Raw genomic sequence first — 24,000 nt, forward strand, 5'->3', positions numbered from 1 at the left:
CTTCTTTAACTTATATTTTTTAATTTCGGCCTTTAAAACAGCTTATTTTAAATAAAGATGAACAGCGATTTCAAAGTAAGCCGCGAGCGTATCTCATTTGCATAATGTTTTACAGCCCATCGAACGAGCGACACATTTTCCCACAACTCACGATAACTGGTGTTGCGCATGCGAAATTCACGAGTTAAAAATATGATCATTTTCTGGCTTTCCAACTTACTTTCATCCATAGCTACTCAGGTTTCGTGTTTCATGAAGAAGATTAGAACTGGGGGTAACACTATATTGAAAGTCTGCTAACTACATGTAATGCGAAATTAACACGAAAGAAGACAACAAAATTAATTAAGATCGAAACACTTATCAGTTTCCTGAATGAAATCCATAGTAAATCTATGTTGACTTGCTAAGTGACTAATTGAGGAAAGTAACTATTAATTCTAATGACGTTATGTTCGCCGCTTTAATTGGCCACTAATTTAGCTCACTTACGAAAGGAATACGTTCGCAAATCTGGACACGAAAATACAGGAAGGTATAGAGTGGTTCAAGTGCCCGCAAGTTTTAATCAAAGGTTTCTGTTGGTGCCCAGGCCACAAGCGAGAGTTTACTTGTAGCCAGTTATCAAAAACCCTAATTTCATTTCTGAGAATAGAAACCGAAAGAGTCGCCCTACCAGTCATTACTCCATGTTTTCTGAAAGACATTTAAAACAATTCTTTGTCTGAAACAAAAGAAATGCTATTAAAAAAGAGAGCAGTTGGAGGTATTATGTGGACATGGACTTCATCCGGCAGTTAATCATAGTGTCACTGAATTTATTATCTCGCAAGCAAATCGGTATAACATAATTTACCTGAGGTGCTCCACAGCAGAACAGATGAACACGACACACCGTGCGTAAAGTACTGTACGATCATGTACAGCAACTCAAGTCAAAGCAACAATCCCTCATCAGGAAGCGAAAGTTACGCCGACTTTTACGACGCTGTCTGCGTTCTAAACGCTGTTTTCTCGCTGACGGCGTTTGCTGGAAATTTCCTCGTCCTCGGCGCAATTTCAACGACGCCAACTTTACATCAGCCAACAAATATTCTACTCTTTGGACTCTCGCTGTCTGACCTGGCAGTCGGTTTGCTTGTCCAGCCGATGTTCATTGTGCGTGTCATTTACAAAGTGAACCGCGACTATCGTCAAGTCTTCAGATTCACCCAAGCCTTCTTCATCTCTGCCACAATTTTGACGCTCACCTCGGTCAGCGTGGACAGATGTCTTGCTCTCATACTGCATCTCAGGTACGTCGCTGTCGTTACCGTAAAGAAAACTATCCTCGTACTCTGCCTCATCTGGCTAACAAGCGTGGTGTATGCCGGAACGTTCCTTATTGATGGGGAGTTACATCACACTGTCTCGATGTTCGTTATCGCTCTATGTATCGTGGTAAACTCATTGGCGTGTTCGACGATCTATCGCATTTGTCGGCGGCACCGAATTCAGATTCAGAATCAATCACTGCCAAACCAACCTGAGGCCTTTGACATGAAGCGTTACAGAAAATCTCTCATCACCATGATAGCATTACTAATTTTACTTATTATCTGTTATTCTCCTTATATTTGCATGCGCGCTGTTGCTAACTTCACCGATTGGCTTTCCCCGCCACACGGAGCATTTATGTTGAGATGTTCAGCCACGCTTGTTTATCTTAACTCGTCAGTCAATCCCCTAGTTTACTGTTGGCGTCTGCCAGCGATGCGCGTTGCAGTGAAACGGTTTTGGAGGTCATTGGTTCATCGTTAGTCAACTTCAAATCGTTCGTTTTGGTGTCAGCCTTGAACGTGTTTCAAATCAAGCTTGGTTTAATTTCGTTTTCTTCGACAAACAGAGTTGACCTTTTTGCATTGTGTTTATTTCGTTAGCACTGTTATATAGTTAGGTCGCACTAAGATCGTTTTTAACCAAGTTGTTTATGTAGCATGTTAAAATAGAATCCAAAAAGTTCAAGTTTGGCACTGCACTGCCTTAGCCAGGGGAATATATTTCCTGCTTTTTGCCAGCTGCTGTATTTCAGGGGTTTTTCGTGTTCGGGTTTGGTGTATTTAGTTTTAACGTTAATTTGAAAATTACAGAAGGCCCTCCAGCAAGCGATTTGAACAATCTTACAGTCGGCTGTGTTGTAAATTCCGTGTTTTTTCTCAGTTGGTCGTGGCACGATTTAGAAAACACCCTCTTTACTAATGGCTTTTTTGGAAAGTTAATTGTACCCTTGTTATGGCATTAAAAACGTCAGTGCTGCATGTACGTCACGATGATAATAACAACTTGATTACTTAATGAATAGGCATTCATTTCATAGTAATTGCTTTAGCATCAATTGCAATTACATAGGATGACAGTGTAGACTACTACATTCAAGCACAAGTGCTATTAATTATTACATGTAGGAGCACCGTTAATTAAAATAGCATAAATTACAAAAGTGAACAAACTATATATAGCTATGGCTCACGAAAATAATTGACAATAAATCTTTGGTTTGAAAAACTCTTCCTGTCGAAATCTGGGTGTTTGTTTGTTTTGAGCGCATTTTAATCGGAAACCTAGAAATGAAAATATGATGATTTGTTGGCTTCCCAACTTACTTTCATCTACTCATCTACTCAATCGTCGTGTTTCATGAAGATGGAAACAATTGGCTATATTGACTATATTGCTAAGTCTGCTAACTAAATGCCAAATTAACATGAAAGAGGACAACCAAAAAATTATAGTCGAAAGACTTATAACTTCCCTCCAATGAAATCCATGGTAAACCTTTTCTTGGTAAGAATAACGTTATGTCCGTTATTTAATTTGTCACTACTTTAACTCACTTTTAAGGGGTAAACGTTCGCAAATTTGGACACGAAAATACAGAAACGTGTAGAGTGGTTCAGCGGCCTGTTCAGTTTCGATGAAATTACTTTTGTAGAGCCCAGAAGGGAGACTTTACCCAGAGCCAGTCGTGAAACCCCCTATTCTGTGTTTTCTTTCACCGCACGGTCTTGTTGTTGGGACGATTTGGAAAACACCATCTTTACTAAAGACCTTTTGGAAAATGAATTATAGAGTTGTTATGGTATTACAACCCTTAGTGTTACATGTACGTCAAGACGATAATAACAACTTGATCACTTAATTAATGAATAGGTGTTCATTTCATAGTTATTACTTAAGTATCAATTGAAAGTATATAATATCGATGGCATTATCGAGTAGGTCATTCAAGCACAAGTGCTGTTAATTATTACTAGCCTCATAATTAAAATCACATAAATTACAAAAGTGAACAAACTATTGTTCGCGAAAATAGTTATAAGTGACAATAAAGTTTTGCTTTGGAAACACGCCTTGTCGAAATCTGGATATTTATTTGGTTTGAAAGCGTTTTTATCGTTTTATCGTGTTTCATGAAGAAGATGGGAATTGGCGGATGCGGACAGATGCAAGGTTGGGTTGTAACGCAGGACCAGGAAGGACACAGTCATTGAGAGAAACACTGTCTTGCTCTCGGGCGGAAGCATCAAATACGATTCTACATTTTTATGTCTTTCTGTCAGCACGAAAAAGAGCATGGTGCGGTAAGTACCGGACACTTCTATCTCCACTGCTCAGGTCTCGAGCTTCCTCTGCAAAGCCTTTCTCTACGTACTGGTTGATCGCAGTGGTGTAAGCATCCGCTTTCTCGGGGTCTCGTGTCAACTTCCTTTCAATACTTTCGAGTCGTTTCACAGCTTGTGCATAGTTTTTCTCTAGTTTTGGATGGCCTCTCTTCCATGGTAACCGAACTTGGTAGTTCTTGCCGTCAAGAACTAATCAATTGGCATTACTGAAACTATGAATCCAGCTATGCCGCAAGAAGAAGAGCTTGCAGTCAATGACTTCAATAGTTGCTCCAAGCGCCAAAAGTTGCTCAAAAATTGCCGAGCACAATCGGGACAGTTTTTATGGAAAAGTTCATCGATAAACTGGTAGATGTGGATAACATTTGCAAGTCCGCGAAAACTATAAGGAAGTCACCATTCTCCATTGCCTGATTTCAAGCCGAAAAGGACTAGGTACGAATCTACAAATTATGGGATAAGCAGCTATTGATCCACATGGTCATAAAGTGCACACCAAGCTTTACAAAATCCCGAAGTTTGGTGCAAATAGACCCAATAGTAAGCAAGATACAACCATTTGAAAACATCAAAATTTCCAAAAAAATGTATGGCCATCCGAATGCTGTGTCCGGATGACCAAATATTCTAATTATGTGTAATTTTGGCGTTTTTAAATGGCTGTATCTCAGTCAAAACTAGCCTGATTAACTTGGGGATTTTGTGAATCTCGGTGTGCTCTTTCTGACTATGTGGATCAATAGTTGCTAATCCCATAATTTACAGACTCGTACTTAGTCCTGTTCGGCTTGAAATCAGGCAATAAGATTGGGCTATTCCAATAACAATGCCAAACCCGGGTCTCGCCCGCAAAAAAAGTAACAAAGTGGATAAACACTTACATACCGACCATCGCCGACTAAAGATCTGTAATCCGAATTTCCTTTAGGATCCACAGTTTGAATTCAAGACAGGTAGAGAACGGAGTCCAGGCCAAAATTCATAGCTGATTCATGATCCGCCGTATTTTTGAAATCCGCCAATCCGTTCAATTTATCGCAAAAGTCCTTTAATCAATCCGTGGGTTTTTTTTTAAGCCAAATCCGTCGATCCGCGAAACTATTCACTCAGTCTCTAGTCTGAAAATAAGCAGATAACATTTGGTGAGAATTTTTGTTCTAAAACTAGAAATTGGCGCCGAAAAAAACCTTCGTGCCATTTAAGTAAGTCGATATAACTAATAAATTGACCTCCCGGAGATATATGCCTACCATGACGTAGTTTTGTAACACATCTTTCAAGTACGTCACGATGAAACGCAACATCACTGTTCATGGATTCTTGTCACGCAACACCGAAAAGGAACGGAAACAGTCGACAAAACGAAAATGGCTGGCATTTGTCTCTTTGTTTCCTTTGTTATAACTTTAAGGTGTTTATCGGCCGATGGGACTGAAAATCGTCCTTCGGATAAAGCTTCTTTTGATACAAGTTCTGTCGAATTAATGGCAAATGACAACTGCACAGCACCGAAACCAGTTGTGTCTGATTCTAAACTGAAATGGCGTGCGAGTGTTAATAATCAGAGCGTTTTTCTTCCCGGAGAAAAGGCTGAATTCGTTTGTAACGAAGGATTTCGTCAGGTCGGCTGGCTACCGACACTAACTTGTCAAACCAACGGTACCTGGAGTCCTCGTATGTCAGATATTGAGGATTTCAAAGCAACTGGGAGCGATCTTGGTGAGTAATATTGCATACTTCAACCTGGATAAAATTTAATGACGTATATTATTAGTTCACCGATCAATATAATCATTCACAGCTTCAGTCTTGCCCCTAAAAATAATCCACAAATATCATTTTCCTTCGAAAGAATATTTTTCATCGCTTTCTAGTGAGGAGACATGTGACCCGTATAAATTGACTTTTGAAATTGTGAATAGTAATTTAGGAAAATGTTCGTTGTTAGTGCCGATCACTGTGATTAGCTGAAACACTATTTATACTAGAGAAAAACTTTGAATTAATGTTCTGTCTTTTGAACATCTTTCTATTAAATGGTCGAAATAAATCTCATCCTACTAGACTCGCGAAATTACTATGACCGTTCGTGGCCAAGCAAATGAAATATAAATCGCCAAAAATTAAAATAAACCAAGTGACAGTATGCAAATGAGTGAAGGTTTTCATTTCAGACATTTAATATACTGTATTTTTGTCTTCGGCGCCAAATTACATTTCGTCGAAGCTAAATCGTTGTTCATGGCAGTTAAATCTTTGCTGAGAATATAACGAACCATATAATCGAAAAGGCATTGATAGCTGTGAAATAGAGGGCCTTTTTCCACGTAACGTTCATGCTATCGTGCGTATCCTGTTAGCTTCTTGTTGAAAGCACAGTGTACCAGTATAGACAGCTGATCCCACAGCTGTCAAAACAGTTCCTCGTCCGTCAAAGCGGACACCAGTCCCAATTAATTCCCAAACTTGTCTTTCCACATAATATTTTAAGGCACAGCTAACCTGTAGTAATTTAAACGGACACCTAACAGTAACGAGGGTCCGTGAGTGTCCGATTAATAAATATGTCGTGTGAGGTGCACAAGACTTCGGCTATCTGCACCGTGGAACTTTGAGGATGGGTTTTAATTCTCCAGTTTCCTTTAGATAAACTTTTTTTTGAGCGAACTTAAGTTCAATCTAACGCGCGCCCCTATTGGTTGATTCATGGTTACGCGGTAATGAATGAAGCTTAGTGCCCCTGATAGTTTGTCCCGTTTTCACACTGGACGCAAAAGACAGTAAACGTATAATCCGTCTGAACGGATTATGCTTCTCTACTAAACGAAAACGGCCGTTTTTTACACTGGAGCGGTATCGATACGAGATGAGTTTTTCGGTTACCGTGCCTGCAAGTTTTTTGAATTATTTTAAAAACCAACAACGCGTTGCCGAAACAAAATGTCGCGTTAACGACATCGTCAAATTGAGTTCATAAACCTTTTTCCTTAACCAATCTTTTGATGTTAAATTTGTTCACAGGTTATTGTATCACCAACAATTGCAGTGCGGGCGGAAGGTTCCACTGTACATCAGGCAACAAAAATGTCGTCCCCATCTGCAAAAGGTGCGACTGCGTTGCAGATTGCGTTGACGGCAGTGACGAAATGGCCTGCGGACCAATCTTGATAAACGTGACAGGCTGGGCTACAGGCGAGATAAATTCCCCTAAAAATGAGATTCATTACACGGGTTTTTTGAACTGCTCAAGAACACTGTGGACTGATGACGCCGGGTTTTACATCAAGCTGCTATTCACAAACTTTTCCATGTCTGGAGATTGTGGAGATAACTACGTTTTCATGGAAAACGCGACTTTTAGCGACACTGATTCACCGCCCGTGTGTTGCAAGGAAACTAAGAATATTTTCTGCGTGTTTGGAAAACAAACGGGCCCTCCACCCCTATCGCACACAGACAAGAACTTTATGATCGTAAATTTCGTTTCCAAAGAATCAAACTCTTCCAGCTTTTCAGCCAAGTGGTATAACGTAAATGGATTTTATCCTTATGGTATCATACCAAAAGACGATTCAGATTACCCTGAGAAAATTAAATTCGAAAGATCATCGAGTAGTAATATACAGGATGATTCGACCGATCCCACCTACATAGCCGCCACGGTTATATTCAGCATTGTCGCTTTTGTTGTTTTGGCAATCGTGGCGTGCAAACTTGGCCGGCGTTTCCTTGGGCCTCAGTGTAGCCTGGAATATTGTTGCGCATGGATTGCGGCTAAGAGAAGTCAGCGGTCGCCACGTCTGTCGCCTCGGCGAGAGCCTTCCCCGGAGACGAGTCCCATCCGAGGGGACATTCAAGAAGCGCATTCAAGTGGATGGGCCCAGAGGACGGTGCCTGTTGATGCTAGGGCTTCCTCGGTTTCGAGAACCCGCTATGGGAGCGCCGAGAACGCATAGACAGTAGCATAGTCCTTCAAAATTTAGAAAACGTTATCACCCTTAACCACGCCCAATTTTGTCAGATTTTTATTAGAATAGGATCCACTGAAAAGTTATCAAAAAGATTTCAAAAATGGAATTGTCGAATAACTGTCGAGAATTACTGAAATCGTGGAAATTTTAATATACCCGCATGATATACGGTGAAGCGAAATGAAAAGCAGCTAGCAGGTGGAGAAAGTTCAGTTTTTGAGTAAAGCAGCTGGTAGCAATAAAACATGTAATCAAGTTTTTTAAAAAAGTCAAAAAGTAACTTGTGCTGTAGTTCGTTTCAGTTCTGATAGAAACATCCCTTAATAAAGTTGCCAACTCTCGAAAACTAGGCGACAGTAGAGCGTCTTTTTACAAGCGTTGTTGCGTTTTGCCCAACTCTTATGAGTACAGTCATATTAATTTTGAAATTAAAGATACTTCGGGCAGTTTTGGAAAAGAAACCACATTTGGGCAAGTTTTTGATCATCCCGCTCCTTGGCTAGACCTTTCCACAAATATTCGGATATTTTGAGGGATATTTAGAAGTTTCCAAGATATATAGAAAACATGAGATATTTAGAAACATTGGTGGCTTTTTTGGCTAAGCCCTGTGTTTTCCTCGCTATTTTCCTGAAACAATACTCTGTTCTATACCAGAAACAGTTCAGTTCAGCGATTTCCCACTCGCAAAATGTATTCCATATCATTAAGAGGGCTAAAGCAGCAATCTTCCAAAATGGCAGATGTTGGTAGCATCGAAGTTCCTGAATCTTCTTCCTCGACTCCTTCTACTATTACAAGAAAACTTTAAAAATTTTGGCCTTATTGATTCAAAATTTGTGTATTTTTACCAGGAAAATAAGAGATATTTCGAGAGTTTTCCGAGATATTTAGAAGATTATTTGAGAATTTTCGGAAAAAAATTTAGACGATTTTACGTGGTCTAGGACCTATTCTTGGGTTGCACGTGACGTCATCACTTTCTAAAATCCAAAACTAAAGAGCCACTAAAGTTATTATCCTCATCAGACATAAGAACGGGTAAATTTACATCTGTGAACAACTTTTCAGCTCAATAGCTTGCTTCCTCTGAAAACAGGCTCAGAGTTATGGCGGTGCGTGACATAAAGCTATGAACGCGTTTGTCAGAAAACACATACTTATCTCGTGAGTTTTAGCCTTTTTAGAAGTTAAAGTAATAGGGAAAGTGCCTTATTTATTAAATGTTAACTTCATCAGTTCAGATAATCAGTCGCCTAGATAGCCAAAGTAAGTTCCAGATGTTTACACTATTTTTCGGCCGCGATGTTGGTGTACCTCCATGGTACACCAACATGGCGACTTCACACTGGGCTCTGTAAATTTGTGCAAAATATTTCGACGGATATCTGAAGTTTGGGAAAACGCACAGACTTAAAACTGGGAGAAGTGTCTTCTTTATCAATCTCCTATGACAACACAATTTCTTGACTTGATCCATTGGATGGTTTTTGAATTTTTTTTTTTATTGCGTGACAGTGTAAGCCAAGAATAGGGCCTGAGACTGAACGACTCGCTCGACAGAACGCAAGTGGTATTACAAATGGAAGAACAAACTTTACGGCAACAGAGATCAAAGCGTTTGTGTTTACCGATGTAGTTTAGCAGGTACAGGGAACTGCATTTATTCTGAGTGGCCATTGTAAGCAGTAGGTGTTCTTCTTTCGGTTCTTTTCCAAAAGTACCGCCCGTGTTATAAAAAGACATTGGAAACAAGAGCTAATCATGCGTATGAATTATTGTTAACCGATTCAAGCGTGATATTTGGTTGGATCCTGACTCACGGAGCGAAAATGAAAATCTTTCGCCTTTTTCTCGCCGTAATTGTCGTCCAAACCCTAACTGTGGTTGCTCAGAGCTTCGAAGTCCATGGCCGGAACGCATTGTTACGAAGAAAGCGGCTCGTCACATTAAACAACGGCACGTGTTCCACGCAACAACTGAAATCGCCCGTCGATGGCGCCATTTTGAAAACTCCACAAGAAGGAAATTCCATTTCTTTCCATCATGGGGACAAAGCTGACTTTGTTTGCAAAGACGGATATCAACAAGTTGGTCAGCTGAAATCATTTATTTGCCAAGAAGATGGAAAATGGAATGAATCTACTTCAAATCGCTCTGGTAAGGCGTTTACTTTAAGATGGTTAACGCTTGAAAAGGTAAATTTAGAGTCATCATCAGATAAAAACATTCAAGTCGGTTAAACCGCCACGATGATGAGATGTTATATTACGAATAACAGTATATGGTATCAGGAATATTAACACCGTTTGTCGGTAGAAACAGATCTGCCATTTTCTGTATTATACCGGACAATTATGTTATTTTTTCTTCCAGTTTATTCTGAATGTTTGAAAAAGGACTTAGAATTTAATAAGTTTTGTTATCCCGCGGCGCCAAAAAATATGTAAATTATACTGTGGCATGAATTTGCCGTAAACAAGTTGATAAAACCAGCTAAAGAACTTCAGTAATTGACTTTATCTCCCACAGTTAGATTCGGCAGCAATAACACCAAAAGAAATATACATATATATATATACATATATGCATTAAAACAAATGTGCAAATACAGTTCTGTCAGAATTTGGAAAAGAGTGAGAAATTTGCATTGGACACTCATAAACATTGTTGATATTGCTTTTCCATCTTTCGTCGCCCTTTTAGCTTTACAAAATGGAAGCACCTCTGAGTTGCTGATCCACTTTTAGGGCGAAGAAGAAAGGACTGAGTAAACTTTATGTTTTTTCGAAACTACTCTAGTACATCCACTTCTTCTGCCTTTGTCACGAAATCTTCACTTGGTTCTAAAGATTTTCTATAGCGTGAGGTTTCAGTTTTGGCTCCGTCCACGCATTTGAAAACTCAGCTTTATTTCTGCGGTTAGGCCTACCGTCCACATTAATCCGTCACGAAAACGGAGCTTTTCGAAAACGCTCTTTAAACCGGAGGAATTTGAAAAAGGCCGGGTTTTCGTTTTCGTGTGGAAAGAAAACATTTTGAAAACAGAGTTTTTTGAAAACGATGACCTCACGGTAATCCTGTGATTTCCCTGCCCGGGATTTTTTGAAACACAAATCCAAAATGGCTGGTGATTGTTGCGTTTTTAAATTCCTCCGGCGTAGTGTGAACGAGGCCTCAGTAAAATGATGATTGCAATGATTATAAAATGGATTTTGTTTTTCTTTTTGTCTTTCTTTCTTGACATGGTAGGATTTTGTGCAAAGACCGACGAAGTGTCCTGTGGACCGACGGTGTTAAACGTGACTGGAAGAGCCACAGGAATACTAACCAGCACGACAATCAATCGACATCCACCCAGCAAAACAGTGGATTGTACCTGGAGTCTTGTCACCGAAGATCCAGGCTTCTACATCAAGCTGCTTTTCGTTAACTTTTCACTGTCTCCGAATTGTACAAACAATTTTATTTCGCTGGAAAAGGTTAATTTTACTGATTTTGGTAGAACAAAAAAATGCTGCAACAGCCAAAGTGAAAATGTGTGTAGGTTCAGTGGAAAGAGCTCACCGCCTCTCTCTCGCTCCGTATCACACTCCATGACTGTCAAGTTCTACTCTAAAGATCTGAGCAAGTCGTTCTTCAAGGCAATATGGTACAATGTCAACGGTTTGTATCCGAATGGCCTGGTCCCCCAGCGAGATCTTACGTACGCGCCGCGGATCGTGTTACCAATGCCGTCTCAGACTACGATTGCACCTGACACGCCATCAGTTCTCGCCTTCACCGTCTTCGCGTTAATACTTTTTGCTGTAGGTGTCTTCATAGCTTGTAAGTTTGGTAAGCGTTACCTGGGACTCAGTTGCAGCCTTGGGGACTGCTGGGCACTGGTGACGTGTAGATGGACGTCTCGAGCCCCGTCGATACCGTATCGTACCCGGGAGGGGCCGTCAGAAGCAAGAGGGCTCATGACGGACACCGACAGCCCACTCACTGGCGAAAGGATTCGTGTTTCTAGAGTGGAACAGATCTAGTCTGCTGGAAGCCGCCGGGTTTTTCTCGTAGGGTCACTTAGACGAGTGTTTAGTCATCGCGAACGCAAAAGGGCGGTATGGCGGTGGCCGAGTGGGGAAGAAGGCGAGACGAGAAAAAACCTTAGGGTTAGGGTTAGGGTTATGTTACTATGTTTTTCTTCTCGTGCGTGCCGCGCCCATGTCTCGTCCCATTCCCCCTCACGCTAAAGCATCATTCCTCATAATCGCTGCTGAATTTCGAGAGGAAAACAGACTGCCAGCAGTCTAGAACAAATCGTACCCCGGAGACGGATCTAGTGGGCCGTCGCATGACAGCTCGGAAAATATTGCCTGATAAACTTGGCGCAGTTTAAACTTTACTGAACGAGGTGACGATCTCACTTGCACAGTAACAGTCCAGTCACTGACTCTTCCTTCCCTGCGCCCTCTATGTATGGATTGAACTCAGGCGCTATAGGGCGGGAAAAGAAGACTGGTCTAACACAGTAAGTGAGCAGAATTAATATTTCTGACAATGAAGCATCGCGGAACAGGCAGAAACTTATTACATGATATTTTCGCGACACGTAAATTTCGCGAATTTCGGGAAGAAAAAACTGCGAAATAAAAGTGACGCGAACTATAAGTGTCGCGAACATAACATGACCCGAAAATTAACTGAGACACATTATGTTACTACTAATAAAGTGTATTATCGTTTGTCTCACGATGTAGTCACTTGAGATGTAGATCGCGACGTTTCGACTGCTTACTGCTAGTCTTCTTCAGGCGATAAGGTCGCCTGATTGCACGGTATCACTTATATCACAAAGGTCGGCTGAGACAAACGATAATACACTTTATTATTGCATATACCACGATGAATAACAACAACTTTTTCCTCGACATTATGTTGCTGTTAACATAAAGTCCAGCCGTTGCATTGTTACTTTTGACGTTATTGAACCTTTCATAAAGTCGGTTTACTAAATTCAAGGACATGTTTAAGTAACATTGCCAAGGAAATAAATTGTGTGTAACTCGAAAATGCGAAGTTAAAGTGACTCAAAATACAAAATTTCCGCAAAATGGCGGAATTGAAGTGTCGCGAGATATGCGCACCTCAAAATCGCGAAATAAATGTGTCGCGAAAATTCCATGTAATGAGGTAGCTATTGTGCCCGCAGGGGCCAGAAGACTGGGTCCGCATTAGAGGTTTTATGGACAGTTTCTTGATAAGAGTAGAATAGGACAGTAGTTCATTATGAATTTGAATCAGTCAAGTTTAGCTCTTGCCTCAATCACCAAAATTTTGTTTGCGGGAGGGGGAGGAAGGGGGAAAGGGTGGTGTTGTAGAGGGGATGAACTTTGCCTTTGTCCACAATGTGGTGTTGGGTTTTCGCATCCGGCGGTGTAATACATGACAGGCACGGAACTTACGTGTGCGTTTTTAGGCTTTCCGACGATTGTTACTTAATTCCGACACGGCATTCATGTAAAACAGGCTTTAATTTAGTTTACGTTTCTTTAACAGTTAGCAATATTTTAAATTAGAGAAGATTAATCTGTATACATAGTCTTCCGTAATAGGTTGTAGCTTTTATATTAAATTGTTAATGCCTGATGTATTTACCGTGTTTTCAAATAAAGCTGATGATGATGATGATTATGATGACGACGTAATAAACTGGCTCTGAGGTCCCTGCTGACCTACACAGTTATGTGCTTCTTTCTGGATAGCGAAGGCCAAATCAGCTCTTCCTGTAAATCATTTTCCATAAGTTAGATTAAGAGCGATCTTTACCTTTCCTCACTTGCGCCTAAGCCAGCATATCCGACACAGCCAGCCCCAAAAAATGCTGTCATCCGCGCACGGCACACATGATCATTATTTTAATGGAATAAAAAATAGTGAAGCAAAGCTAAATGCGCAAATGTGCAAAGCCAAAGGAAGACAAAAGAAAGCGAAAAAAAGAAAGGAAACATACAAGCACGCTAAGAGAAGTAACGTTACTTGCGTTATATTTCTTTAATCAAGCTACGATGGCCTAAGAGCAATACTTACTTTTATGTTATATTTATCTCCTTTTTTGTGTACTAGAGCGAACCTATCGAACAGTTTTTTTTTTACTATTCAGTTACCCAGTTGATAAAAAGTGGCACTGAGTCAAAATTATTTCTTTTCTCTCAGTCAATCGCTCACATAGTAAATTAAATGAAATTTGAATACACTAAACCCATTCCAGCTCCCTTAGACCAAGCTTTCAAGACTGTCAAATCGAGTCGAGGTCCTCGAGCTGTAAACCTGAAGTATGGAAAATACTCAGAATATTGAAGTAAACTCTTTACCTTATCTTTAAATGTGCCTCCCTCTGTTTATAATCCGTAATTCAGAAGCCTTATTAACAATCTAATCATGCTTTTGCAAATTCCGTAGCATGTAGTACCTATGGTTTGCTGAAGCTTTTAACTTGTCAGCTATGGTTATAAAAATACTGTTATAAATGTCTGGCTACAATGGTTTGTTGTACGTGTATTTTCGTGAAACAGTTTCAATGATCGGACCACTTATTTCCTGGATCAAGCGCAGTGACAGTTAACTAGAACAAACACAGAGACGCTTTTCCCACCAAACTGGCACGTCCTGAACTCTGCACTGCCTTACTTCTCGGTGCGGATATCGGTCTAGCATGGCAGGAGAAACACCACTCTCAACATAATGCGACTACAAAACCATTGGCATCCAACCGCAATTGCTTAGTACACGAGTGGACGGCCTCAGGCCTGGAAAAGTGAAGGCAGCGACAAGAAAGAAACAAGCGGATACAGCAGATAAACCCTAAAACGAAAAGTCAAAATGTAGTTGTACTAGGCTACACCTTTGTAGGGAATTCGGTTGGAGAATACCCTTAAATTTCACTCGACGTTGACTCATTCTCTTAGATCGTGCATGAGATATGCCTCTAATTACGACTGTAAAAGGAAAAGAGATCTCCTTAGTTCGTTATCCAGGAGCTATACTTTTTAAAGCAGTTCATGCCTAGATTGCTCAAAGATTGTATTTTCAGAGAAAAAGAGCAGCCCCACCCCCAGACCCCCCCCGGCCGAAGCCACCACTACGGAGGTTACATGGAAAGGATCCCCCTGTTTTTCGCGGAGCACAATGACTTCTTTCCCGCTGCAAGAGTCTTAAAATAACATCTGTATGTATTTGATACGCTGGGGTTAAACGTGTTCCTGTTTACAACTGTGGACGGAATGAACAGAGAAATGACCCTCCCCTTCCCCGAATCAAAGACGAATTCGTGCTTAAACCAAAGCAAGCCATGTTTTCCCCCATCAATGAAACGCGGGAGGGGGGGGGGTCATCTTAATCTTTCATTGCAATAGTAGCTGAGGTGTATTCCAACACACCATTAAAACGAAACTCCAGTATGAGAGGAACCGCTTACAAATTTTTATTTTTTTTCCTTCTCCCTGCCATGCACGTGTTGGTTTAAATGAAAGTGAGGGACGAAAGAGTTGGAAACGGTAAAGTGCTTTTTAAACTAATGGTCATTTTTTTTTTTGGTGCAGCGAACTGGAAGGAGCGATATTGCGAGGCCGGGCACTAGAAACAGGATACTTAAGTTTCTTACATAGCCGTTACTTTGGGTGGTCACGCAATTCTCTTCCTCAATGAGCGTTAGTGACTCTCAGGTCGCGCCTCCAAAGCGGCCTGGGTAAACTGTTTTTCTTTTGGGTACCAGGAAAGAATGTATGACGCTTTCATAAAAAGAAGGATTGGCACTTTCAAAATGAAAAATCGTTGTTCGAGAATTTTTTTATGGTTAATTTTTTTATGACTAACAGTAAAAATGTTGAATTTTTCGCCTAACGACTAAACTTTTGGCTGTTTCACAGGTCTTTTGAGATCCATCATTCTACTACACACGGCGCGCAACAAAACGTCCCTAGTCCAAACCATAAATTGCTATTTTGCTCCGTTCCGGCAACCTTAATTGGTTTTTGTAACCATTACTGCACATACAATTTGTGCTGGTTTTGCATTTGGCCGCAGATGAAGCGTCCGCCGGCAGTGGCTCAAGGTTTAACGTGGTCCGTGTTAAGCATGAACTTAGAACCTGTTTGAATATTTAGGCTAAACGAGTTTTACAAGTTGAACGTCTGGCTCCTGTTAAGGTTAAATTTCACTAGGCTCTTATTATAATAAAGTCTAATACGCGCGTCTCTACCGTAATTCCACCTCAACTTGAAAATAGCAAATCATTTACTGAGTAACTTAATTCTTTCTCAGCTTATAATTTAACGGTAACCAAAGAGAGAATAGTTTTAAAATGTCATTGATCCAGCTGTTAGACTGCGATTTAGATGCTTCTCCTGTGATTCGGCTCAATGACATGTACGTCTGTTACATCTGCAGTTACAGCTGTACACTGTCATCAGCCATTGCAAAACATGTGGTTCTTCGCAAAGTCCTTCATTGCTGCTCGTAGTTCACGCATGCGCCAACAGTACACAAATGGGTTTAGGGACGAGTTGATGTAAACAAGGACACCAGACCAACTGAGAGCCAGGCGAACGATTCTGATCTGCCAGCGCGCATGCTTGATTGCAATTCGTACGCATAGGTAAGGCAAGTAACAAGCACACAATAAAAGAAACACCACAAACATGCTGACAGCGGCATTTCTGTGACGTTTTCTACTCAAAGTTCCCCCTCCGTAAATGTGCGCCTGGTCTTGAGTTTGGTTCTGATGATGTCTGGCGATTCGGAAAATCATCGAATATAGGAAGGAGTTAACGAGCAGAGACGAAGATATGACGAAGATGCAGAGCACACGATGCAAATCATTGTTAGCTATACTCGTCAAAGCGTAAGCTAGACTTGTTATCCAGATCGTAAGCAACGTGATCGTCGCGCGCTTGGCTGTAACAACACCTGGGTATCTTAAATGAAGATACAGAGCGAGAAACCTGTCGATGCTTACTGTTGTTAGTGTTAACACCGTAGCGGAAACAAATACCGCCTGAGTCACTCTGTACGCTGTCCATACGACGAGCAAATATTTCTGCGTGATAATTTCAAGTAGCAAGCAAATTACATACAGCGGTTGAACGATAAAACCGACGCCGAAATCAGACAAAGCGAGCCCAAAAAGAAGGACGTGCGAAGGCGAGTGTAAAGATGGTGTTTTCCAAATCGTACCAAGAACAAGGCCGTTTCCTGTAAATGCGGTGAAAGAAAACACGGAATTTACAACACAGCCGACTATAAGACTGTTCAAATCTCTTGTTGGAAGGCCATCTGTGATTTGTTCTGTGCTATTGATATTTTCTCTCACAGGGCTTGTCATGGTAGTTTCTTCAAACCAGGCTCACGCGGAACGATTTTTCTATGTAAACTTCTGCAGAAAGCTTTACAGGATGTTTTAATTTGCAAATGGAGGTACGAAACTACCGGGTCGGGTTTCGCCTTTCGTAATGCATGTTTCAGAAGCAAAAACTTGTCACGCGTCAATATCGCCCCAACCGGACCTTTTGTCAGCTTCTTCCGGACAACAGTGATGTAGCTTTAATTAATGTTACATTTTCCACTATTGGTCCAATCCAGTGACTTTAGCAGATTTCTAGTTGAGCAGAAAATTTAATTAAACTTTTGATTATTTTCCGAAGTATCATAACATTGACTGACAGCCCTGCAATATTGAAAAAAATAATTTCAACCTTTTTGAGAAACCAAATGAAACCTATTTCTCTTAATTGTTTCTTTTGACCAGATGTTTGGTTGAAAGAGCACGTGTTTGCACTTAACTTAGCTAGTTGTTTTGCTTTATTTCGACACCTCGCGCAAAATTCGTCTTCCGCTAATTAACCAGCAAATTTTGCAACAGTTATGAATGAATGAATGAATGAATGAATGAATGAATGAATGAAAGAATGAATGAATGTGTGGCTTCATAGCTCAGTTGGTAGAGCATCGCACCGGTATCGCGGAGGTCACGGGTTGGAATCCCGTTGAAGCCCTGATTTTTTCAGGCTTCTTCTTTCCAGTTGCTTAAATTGGAAAATTTACTGCGATGATCATTCTTTACTTTCATCTACAACCGCAGTTCATATATGAATTATTTCATATAAACTTCACATCAATGCTTCATTTATGTCGGCTGTTGCGCGGGGTAACCAGTAAATTGGTTATGGTTGGAATAAATGTTACGCAAAAAGCTCGATCCGGAATATAATTCCGGATAAAATTCACCAGAACTGACTCGGAGTTTCTGGGACTGAGCTTAGTAGCCGTGTATATGGTCTAAAACTGGTGGGAGGCCTGGCACTGGTAGATAAAAACAAATTTCAGGAAAGCGCATTTTCCATTCGAAGTTTCTGGTTCGATATTTTGGATTATTTTTCAAGACCTTCGGTTTATTTCGGAAATTTTCCTGCAGGGCAAGGTAAATAGTCTAGTCCATTTATATTCCGCTCGAAATTAATGAATGTTTAAATACCCTTATTACTTAAACAGAAAAAAATGCATCGTTTTTTCCTTAAAACGTCATCAAAACGATCACTCCTGCTTCGGCCCCAGACTATACTATCTCTTAAGGGTTCGCGGACAGTTCACAAGTACTTTTTTTTTCAAAAAGTATCTCAAAGGAAATAAATGGGCATTTGGTAGCGTGCCTAAAAACTAGTTTACAATTGTTATTTGTCATAGCGGATTTGAAAAGTCCTACAAAGTTTAATAGCAAAGTATTGATGGATTGATGGTTTAATCGATAGACTTCAGGAAATAAGAGGAAATCGCGTGGAAAGAGTGTTAATTATTTGGGGACACTCATGTTCTACGCGAACTGGCAACTTAATTCAGTAAGCTTAGAATTTCTTTAAATAATTTACTTCTTCATGTACAAATCTAGACACACATCATATATGAAACACACTGGCCAGTGAAGCCACCTTGCAATTAAGTTATTCTCGAAAGATGTTACAATTATTTGTGTAAAAGAGATCATAAAACTAAATACAGCCATGCCCAGAGCGGAAAACCCTGAAATTCAGCAGCTGGCAAAAAGCGGGAAACATATGCCCCTGACCAAGGCAGTGCAGTGCTTACTTTGAGGTTTTAGGATGTCCCATTTTAATATGTTACATAAACAACTTGGTGAGAAACGATCTTAGTGTGATCTAACCATATACAAGCGCGAACGAAATAAACAGAAAAAAAAAATGTTAAGCTTGTTTGTCAAAGAAAAAGAATTTAAACCAAGCTTGAGTTGAAACACGTTGAAGGCTCATTAGAACGAACGATTTTAAGTTGAAAGACGATGAACCAATGATTTCCAAAACTGTTTCATTGCAACGCGCATCACTCGCAGACGCCAACAGTAAATAAGGGGATTAATTGACGAGTTAAGATAAACAAGCGAGGCTGACCATCTCAACATAAATGCTCTGTATGGCGAGGGAGGCCAATCGGTGAAGTTAACAACAGCGCGCATGCAAACATAAGGAGAATAACAGATAATAAGTAAAATTAGTAAGACTATCATGGTGATGAGAGATTTTCTGTGGCGCTTCATGTCAAAGGCCTCAGGTTGGTGTGCCAGTGTTTGATTCTGAATCTGAATTCGGTGCCGTCGACAAATGCGATAAATCGTCGAGCACGTCGATGTGTTTACCACGATGCATAGAGCGATAACGAAGAACGAAACAGAACGATGAAGTTCCCTGTCGACGAGGAACGTTCCGGCATACACCACGCTTGTTAGCCAGATGAGGCAGAGTACGAGGATAGTTTTCTTTACGGTAACGACAGCAACGTACCTGAGATGCAGTATGAGAGCAAGACATCTGTCCACGCTGACCGAGGTGAGCGTCAAAATTGTAACAGAGACGAAGAAGGCTTGAATGAATCTGAAGATTAGACGAAGAACTGGAAGATTTTTCCGGCTCACTTCGTAAATAAAAATCACAGTGAACATCGGCTGGACAATCAAACCGACTGCGAGGTCAGACAGTGAGAGTCCCAATAGTAGAATATTTGTTGGCTTATGTAAAGTTGGCTTGCTCCAAATTGCGCCGAGGACGAGGAAATTTCCAGCAAACGCCGTCAGCGAGAACACGGGGTTTAGAACGCAGCCAGCGATGTAAAACTCGGTGTAACTTTCACCTCCCCATGTGGGATTATTGCTTTGATTTGAGTTGTTGTACATTGCTGTAAATTTTCACAGCTTGTTGAATCTGAATATGAGTGTAGACAGTCGGCCTTCATGCACTGTGTCTCGAGTTTATCTGTTCTGTTTTGGAGTACCTTTAGTAAATTACGTAATACCCATTTGCTTGCCAGAGAATAAATTAACTACAACTAATTAACTACCGGATAAAGCCCATGTCCACTTAGTCCTAGCTTGCCGAATAAGTCTCTGCTTTAATAGCATTTCCTTTGTTTTAGACGGATAATTGCTTTCAGGAAAAATGGAGTAATGACTGATAGGCCTACAATTGCTTGCGGGCAGTAACAAAAGTAAGTTAATCGAAACTGAACAGTGTTTACAACTTTACCTTCAATTACAACTTGCTGGCAGGTGATCCACTCTATACTTTCCTGCATTTTTGTGTCCAGATTTTCAAACTTGTTCCCTTTGTAAGTGAGTTGAATTAATGCCAAATTAAGTGGCGGACATAACGTCATTAAATCATGAGTTACTTTAGTGAATTAGTCACTTACCAAGATATTTTTGGAATGGATTTCATTAAAGGGAACTGATAAGTGTCGTTTCGATCTCAGTGTTGTGTTGTCTTCTCCATCTTTCTTGTTAATTTGGCACTTAGCTAGCAGGCTTACTCAGAGATTTTTACCGCCAGAGCCAACGTTCTTCATGAAAAAAAAATTGAATAGATAAAGTTGGAAAGCCAAACTAGATTTATAATAACTTTATTTACTGCTTTGGACTGAAATGCTTTCAAAACAAATAAATACCCAGATTTCTCTAAGGAGTGTTCTCTAAAGTAAAGCTTTATTTTCACTTATTTTTGTGAGGCAGAGTTCATTCGCGTTTGTGATATATACTTTTTGGAGAGCTAATAATAGAGAGTTTAAGCATGACGTTTACGGCAGACGGCAAACGGCAAAGATTATCTCTGATTTTTCATTCTTTTCTTGCAATCCTAAAATAAATCACACAAAAATAGAAAAATGTCTTCTACTATTAACCGCAAATACAAATATTTTCACCCAACTGTACAGACAGCTGAAGACAGACGGCAAAAGTTCAATTTTTACCGTTTGCCGTTTGACGTAACGTCATGCTTAATCTCTCTAATAGTTAACGGCACTTGTACTTAAATGGAGTAGCCGACACTGTCTTCATCCTTTATAATAGGCCATTTCCAAGTTACCTTGTGCCTCTGTTTTAAAACTAGTCCTCGGGCAAAACCTTTCATATGAAAGTGAGTTTGATTTACATGAAAATGAACCTGCGGGCGGAACTCATTGTCATATGTTGAATGGTTTCGCGCGAAACTCGTTTTGACGCAGAGGCAAAAGGCAACTCGGAAATGACCTATTTCAATTTTAAGAATTAGTGCAGCGCGCATGCGTTTTTCTCCCCAATTCCTCGTATTCTTTATTTTCTTTTTCAAATAAAAAAAGAAGCAAATAAATGAGGGCTAAAAACGCATGCCCAATGCAATGATTCTTGAAACTCCGATTTGCCTCATAGCTGTTTTTACAGTTATCAGCCGTTTGACATGCGAACGAGGCGGAAGAGTCAATTCTACTCCTAATTGATCCGTTCGCCATGATTGTATGCCTTTTGAAACAAAAGAATATTTGACTGCAGACACAACTGTAATAATAACCATTGATGCTAAAGTAATTGCTTTGAAACAAATGCCTTCTGCGACCTGTTAAGCTCGCGACATTTTAACACAACAATGTTGGCCACCCTTTTGGGACGTGTTGGGTGTTCCTGGCTCAAATTTGAAATTAACCAATCTTGAGCCAACAACATCCACGGAACAAGGCTGTTTCCTGTGAATGCGATGAAAGAAAACACGGAATTTACAACACAGCCGACAATAAGATTGATAAAATCGGTTGCTGGAGGGCCTTCTGTGATTCTGAAATTAAGGTTAAAACTATGAACATCAAAGCCGAACACGGAAAACATCTGAAATCCGGCAGCTGGCAAAAAGAGGGGGAAATATATGTCCCCGACCAAGGCAGTGTAGTGCCAAACTTAAGGTTTTAGGATGTCGTATTTTAATATACTGCATAAAAATACTTGTGAGAAAGGATCTCACTGCGATCTAACAATATAACAGTGCTAAATAAATAATCACAATGTAAAAAGCTTAATTCTCTTTAGCGAAGAAAAAGAAACTAAACCAAGCTTGAGTTGGAAGCATGTTGTAGGCTGACACTAAAACGAACGATTTTAAGTTGAATGACGATGAACCAATGATTTCCAAAACTGTTTCATTGCAACGCGCATTGTTGGAATACGCCAACAGTAAATAAGGGGATTAATTGACGAGTTAAGATAAACAAGAAAGGCTGACCATCTCATCATAAATGTTCTGTATGGCGAGGAAGGCCAATCGGTGAAGTTAGCAACAGCGCGCATGCAAATATAAGGAGAATAACAGATAATAAGTAAAATTAGTAAGACTATCATGGTGATGAGAGATTTTCTGTAACGCTTCATGTCAAAGACCTCGGGTTGGTTTGTCAGTTCTTGTTTTTTAATTTGAATTCGGTGCCGTCGACAAATGCGATAAATCGTCGAGCACGTCGATGTGTTTACCACGATGCATAAAGCGATAACAAAGAACGAAACAGAGCGATGTAACTCGTTGTCAATGAGGAACGTTCCGGCATACACCACGCTTGTTAGCCAGATGAGGCAGAGTGCGAGGATAGTTTTCTTTACGGTAACGACAGCAACGTACCTGAGATGCAGTATGAGAGCAAGACATCTGTCCACGCTGACCGAGGTGAGCGTCAAAATTGTAGCGGAGACGAAGAAGGCTTGAATGGATCTGAAGATTAGACGCAAAACTGGATATTTTTCCCGACTCACTTCGTAAATCAAAACCATAATGAACATCGGCTGGACAATCAAACCGACTGCCAGGTCAGACAGCGAGAGTCCCAAGAGTAGAATATTAGTTGGTTTATGTAAAGTTGGCTTGCTCCAAATTGCGACGAGGACAAGAAAATTTCCAGCAAACGCCGTCAACGAGAACACCGCGTTTAGAACGCAGAAAGCGTCGTAAAACTCGGTGTAACTTTCGCTTCCTGAAGTAGAATTGATGCTTTGGTTTGTGTTGTTGTACATTGTTGTAAAATTTTACGGCTTGTTGAATCTGAATATGAGTATAGACAGTCCGCCTTCATGCACGGTGTGTCGTGTATATCTGTTGTGCTGTGGAGCACCTCAAATAAATTATGTTATACCCATTTGCTTGCCAGAGAATAAGATTGAATGATAATTAACTGCCGGATGAAGTCCAAGTGCACTTAAACCTAGCTTGAATAGGTGCTGGTCTGTCTTAATAGCATTTCTTTTGTTTTAGAGAAGAAATTGATTTAAGGACTTTCGGAAAAAATGGAGCAATAATTCACAGGGCGACTAAATTCTATTCTCAGAAATAAAAACATGGGGTTTTGATAACTGGCTCTACGTAAACTCTCACTTGTGGCCACTAATAAAAGAGATTTAATTGGAACTGAACCGTGTTTACAACTTTGCCTTTAATTTCATCTTTAATATTGATCTCGACTTCGTCCTGGTTAATATTCACCAATGTTCACTTCACCTTCGGCGAATAATTGTAGTTGATAGTACTTGTGCGTGAATGGAGTAGTCGATACTGGCATCCTATATAATGTCAATTGATTTAAACTGATTGCGTTACTGAAATTCTTTGAGGAGGCGTTTGAATTGCCAAAGAGACTCGTTACGTCACAAGGAAGACTGTTCCAAAGAATGGTGCCACCATAGCGAAAGTTATTTTGTATTAGTTTGCGCGCTTGTGCGTGCTAGTGGAACACTGAGTTTATTGTCAGAGTCCCTCAGGTTATATGCGGTTTCTCGCTTCTCAAATTTTTAACTTAGATAGTCTGGAGCCAACCCGTGCAGAGACCATCACAGCTCTTTGAATCTGCTGCTGGTATGCTAGATTTTTCCATTCTAAAAGTTTGAACAGGTATCCAGCATCTACGTCATAGTTTGAGTAGGTCAAGACACGGGCTGCTCCACTTTGTAGCTTTTGTAATTTATTCCGAAAAGTTATCCCACAGTTTTCCCAAACAGTGTTGCAATAGTCAAAGTGTGGCTGTATCAGAGCTTG

The 24,000-nt window shown here is 40.4% G+C and overlaps 5 protein-coding genes and 1 pseudogene across 5 annotated transcripts; 3 read left to right on the forward strand and 3 right to left on the reverse strand.

Moving 5' to 3' along the window:
• The first annotated feature begins 918 nt into the window (after positions 1-918).
• On the forward strand, positions 919-1,836 carry LOC145480155 (trace amine-associated receptor 9-like; annotated as a pseudogene).
• A 3,173-nt stretch (positions 1,837-5,009) lies between these two features.
• On the forward strand, positions 5,010-8,448 carry LOC145467387 (uncharacterized). The gene is made up of 2 exons (XM_081450948.1): positions 5,010-5,381; positions 6,684-8,448. The coding sequence occupies exons 1-2, from the start codon at positions 5,030-5,032 to the stop codon at positions 7,616-7,618; spliced, it is 1,287 nt and encodes a 428-aa protein (XP_081307074.1). The 5' UTR covers positions 5,010-5,029; the 3' UTR covers positions 7,619-8,448.
• Positions 8,449-8,895: 447 nt separating this feature from the next.
• LOC145474783 (uncharacterized) lies at positions 8,896-12,975 on the forward strand. The gene is made up of 2 exons (XM_081455192.1): positions 8,896-9,793; positions 10,886-12,975. Exons 1-2 carry the CDS (start codon positions 9,466-9,468, stop codon positions 11,662-11,664), a joined length of 1,107 nt encoding a protein of 368 aa, XP_081311318.1. The 5' UTR covers positions 8,896-9,465; the 3' UTR covers positions 11,665-12,975.
• A 2,026-nt stretch (positions 12,976-15,001) lies between these two features.
• LOC145474799 (adenosine receptor A3-like) lies at positions 15,002-17,332 on the reverse strand. The gene has a single exon (XM_081455193.1). It carries the CDS (start codon positions 16,998-17,000, stop codon positions 16,086-16,088), a length of 915 nt encoding a protein of 304 aa, XP_081311319.1. The 5' UTR covers positions 17,001-17,332; the 3' UTR covers positions 15,002-16,085.
• Positions 17,333-18,953: 1,621 nt separating this feature from the next.
• On the reverse strand, positions 18,954-19,912 carry LOC145469971 (trace amine-associated receptor 5-like). The gene has a single exon (XM_081453801.1). The coding sequence runs from the start codon at positions 19,854-19,856 to the stop codon at positions 18,954-18,956; it is 903 nt and encodes a 300-aa protein (XP_081309927.1). The 5' UTR covers positions 19,857-19,912.
• Positions 19,913-21,588: 1,676 nt separating this feature from the next.
• On the reverse strand, positions 21,589-23,166 carry LOC145467397 (trace amine-associated receptor 9-like). The gene has a single exon (XM_081450958.1). The coding sequence runs from the start codon at positions 22,983-22,985 to the stop codon at positions 22,083-22,085; it is 903 nt and encodes a 300-aa protein (XP_081307084.1). The 5' UTR covers positions 22,986-23,166; the 3' UTR covers positions 21,589-22,082.
• Between the last annotated feature and the right edge of the window lie 834 nt (positions 23,167-24,000).

The sequence above is a fragment of the Orbicella franksi genome, chromosome 2 (genome assembly GCF_964199315.1).
Source record: "Orbicella franksi chromosome 2, jaOrbFran1.1, whole genome shotgun sequence".
Lineage (NCBI taxonomy): Eukaryota > Metazoa > Cnidaria > Anthozoa > Scleractinia > Merulinidae > Orbicella > Orbicella franksi.

What these genes read in the sequence shown, in the direction of transcription:
- LOC145467387 (XM_081450948.1), top strand. Translation starts at nt 5,030, where the DNA reads ATGGCTGGCATTTGTCTCTTTGTTTCCTTTGTTATAACTTTAAGGTGT. An exon ending in AGCAACTGGGAGCGATCTTG is followed by an intron (nt 5,382 to 6,683) that starts GTGAGTAATATT and finishes ATTTGTTCACAG; the next exon opens with GTTATTGTATCACCAACAAT.
- LOC145474783 (XM_081455192.1), top strand. Translation starts at nt 9,466, where the DNA reads ATGAAAATCTTTCGCCTTTTTCTCGCCGTAATTGTCGTCCAAACCCTA. An exon ending in ATCTACTTCAAATCGCTCTG is followed by an intron (nt 9,794 to 10,885) that starts GTAAGGCGTTTA and finishes TTGACATGGTAG; the next exon opens with GATTTTGTGCAAAGACCGAC.
- LOC145474799 (XM_081455193.1), bottom strand. Translation starts at nt 17,000, where the DNA reads ATGACAAGCCCTGTGAGAGAAAATATCAATAGCACAGAACAAATCACA.
- LOC145469971 (XM_081453801.1), bottom strand. Translation starts at nt 19,856, where the DNA reads ATGTACAACAACTCAAATCAAAGCAATAATCCCACATGGGGAGGTGAA.
- LOC145467397 (XM_081450958.1), bottom strand. Translation starts at nt 22,985, where the DNA reads ATGTACAACAACACAAACCAAAGCATCAATTCTACTTCAGGAAGCGAA.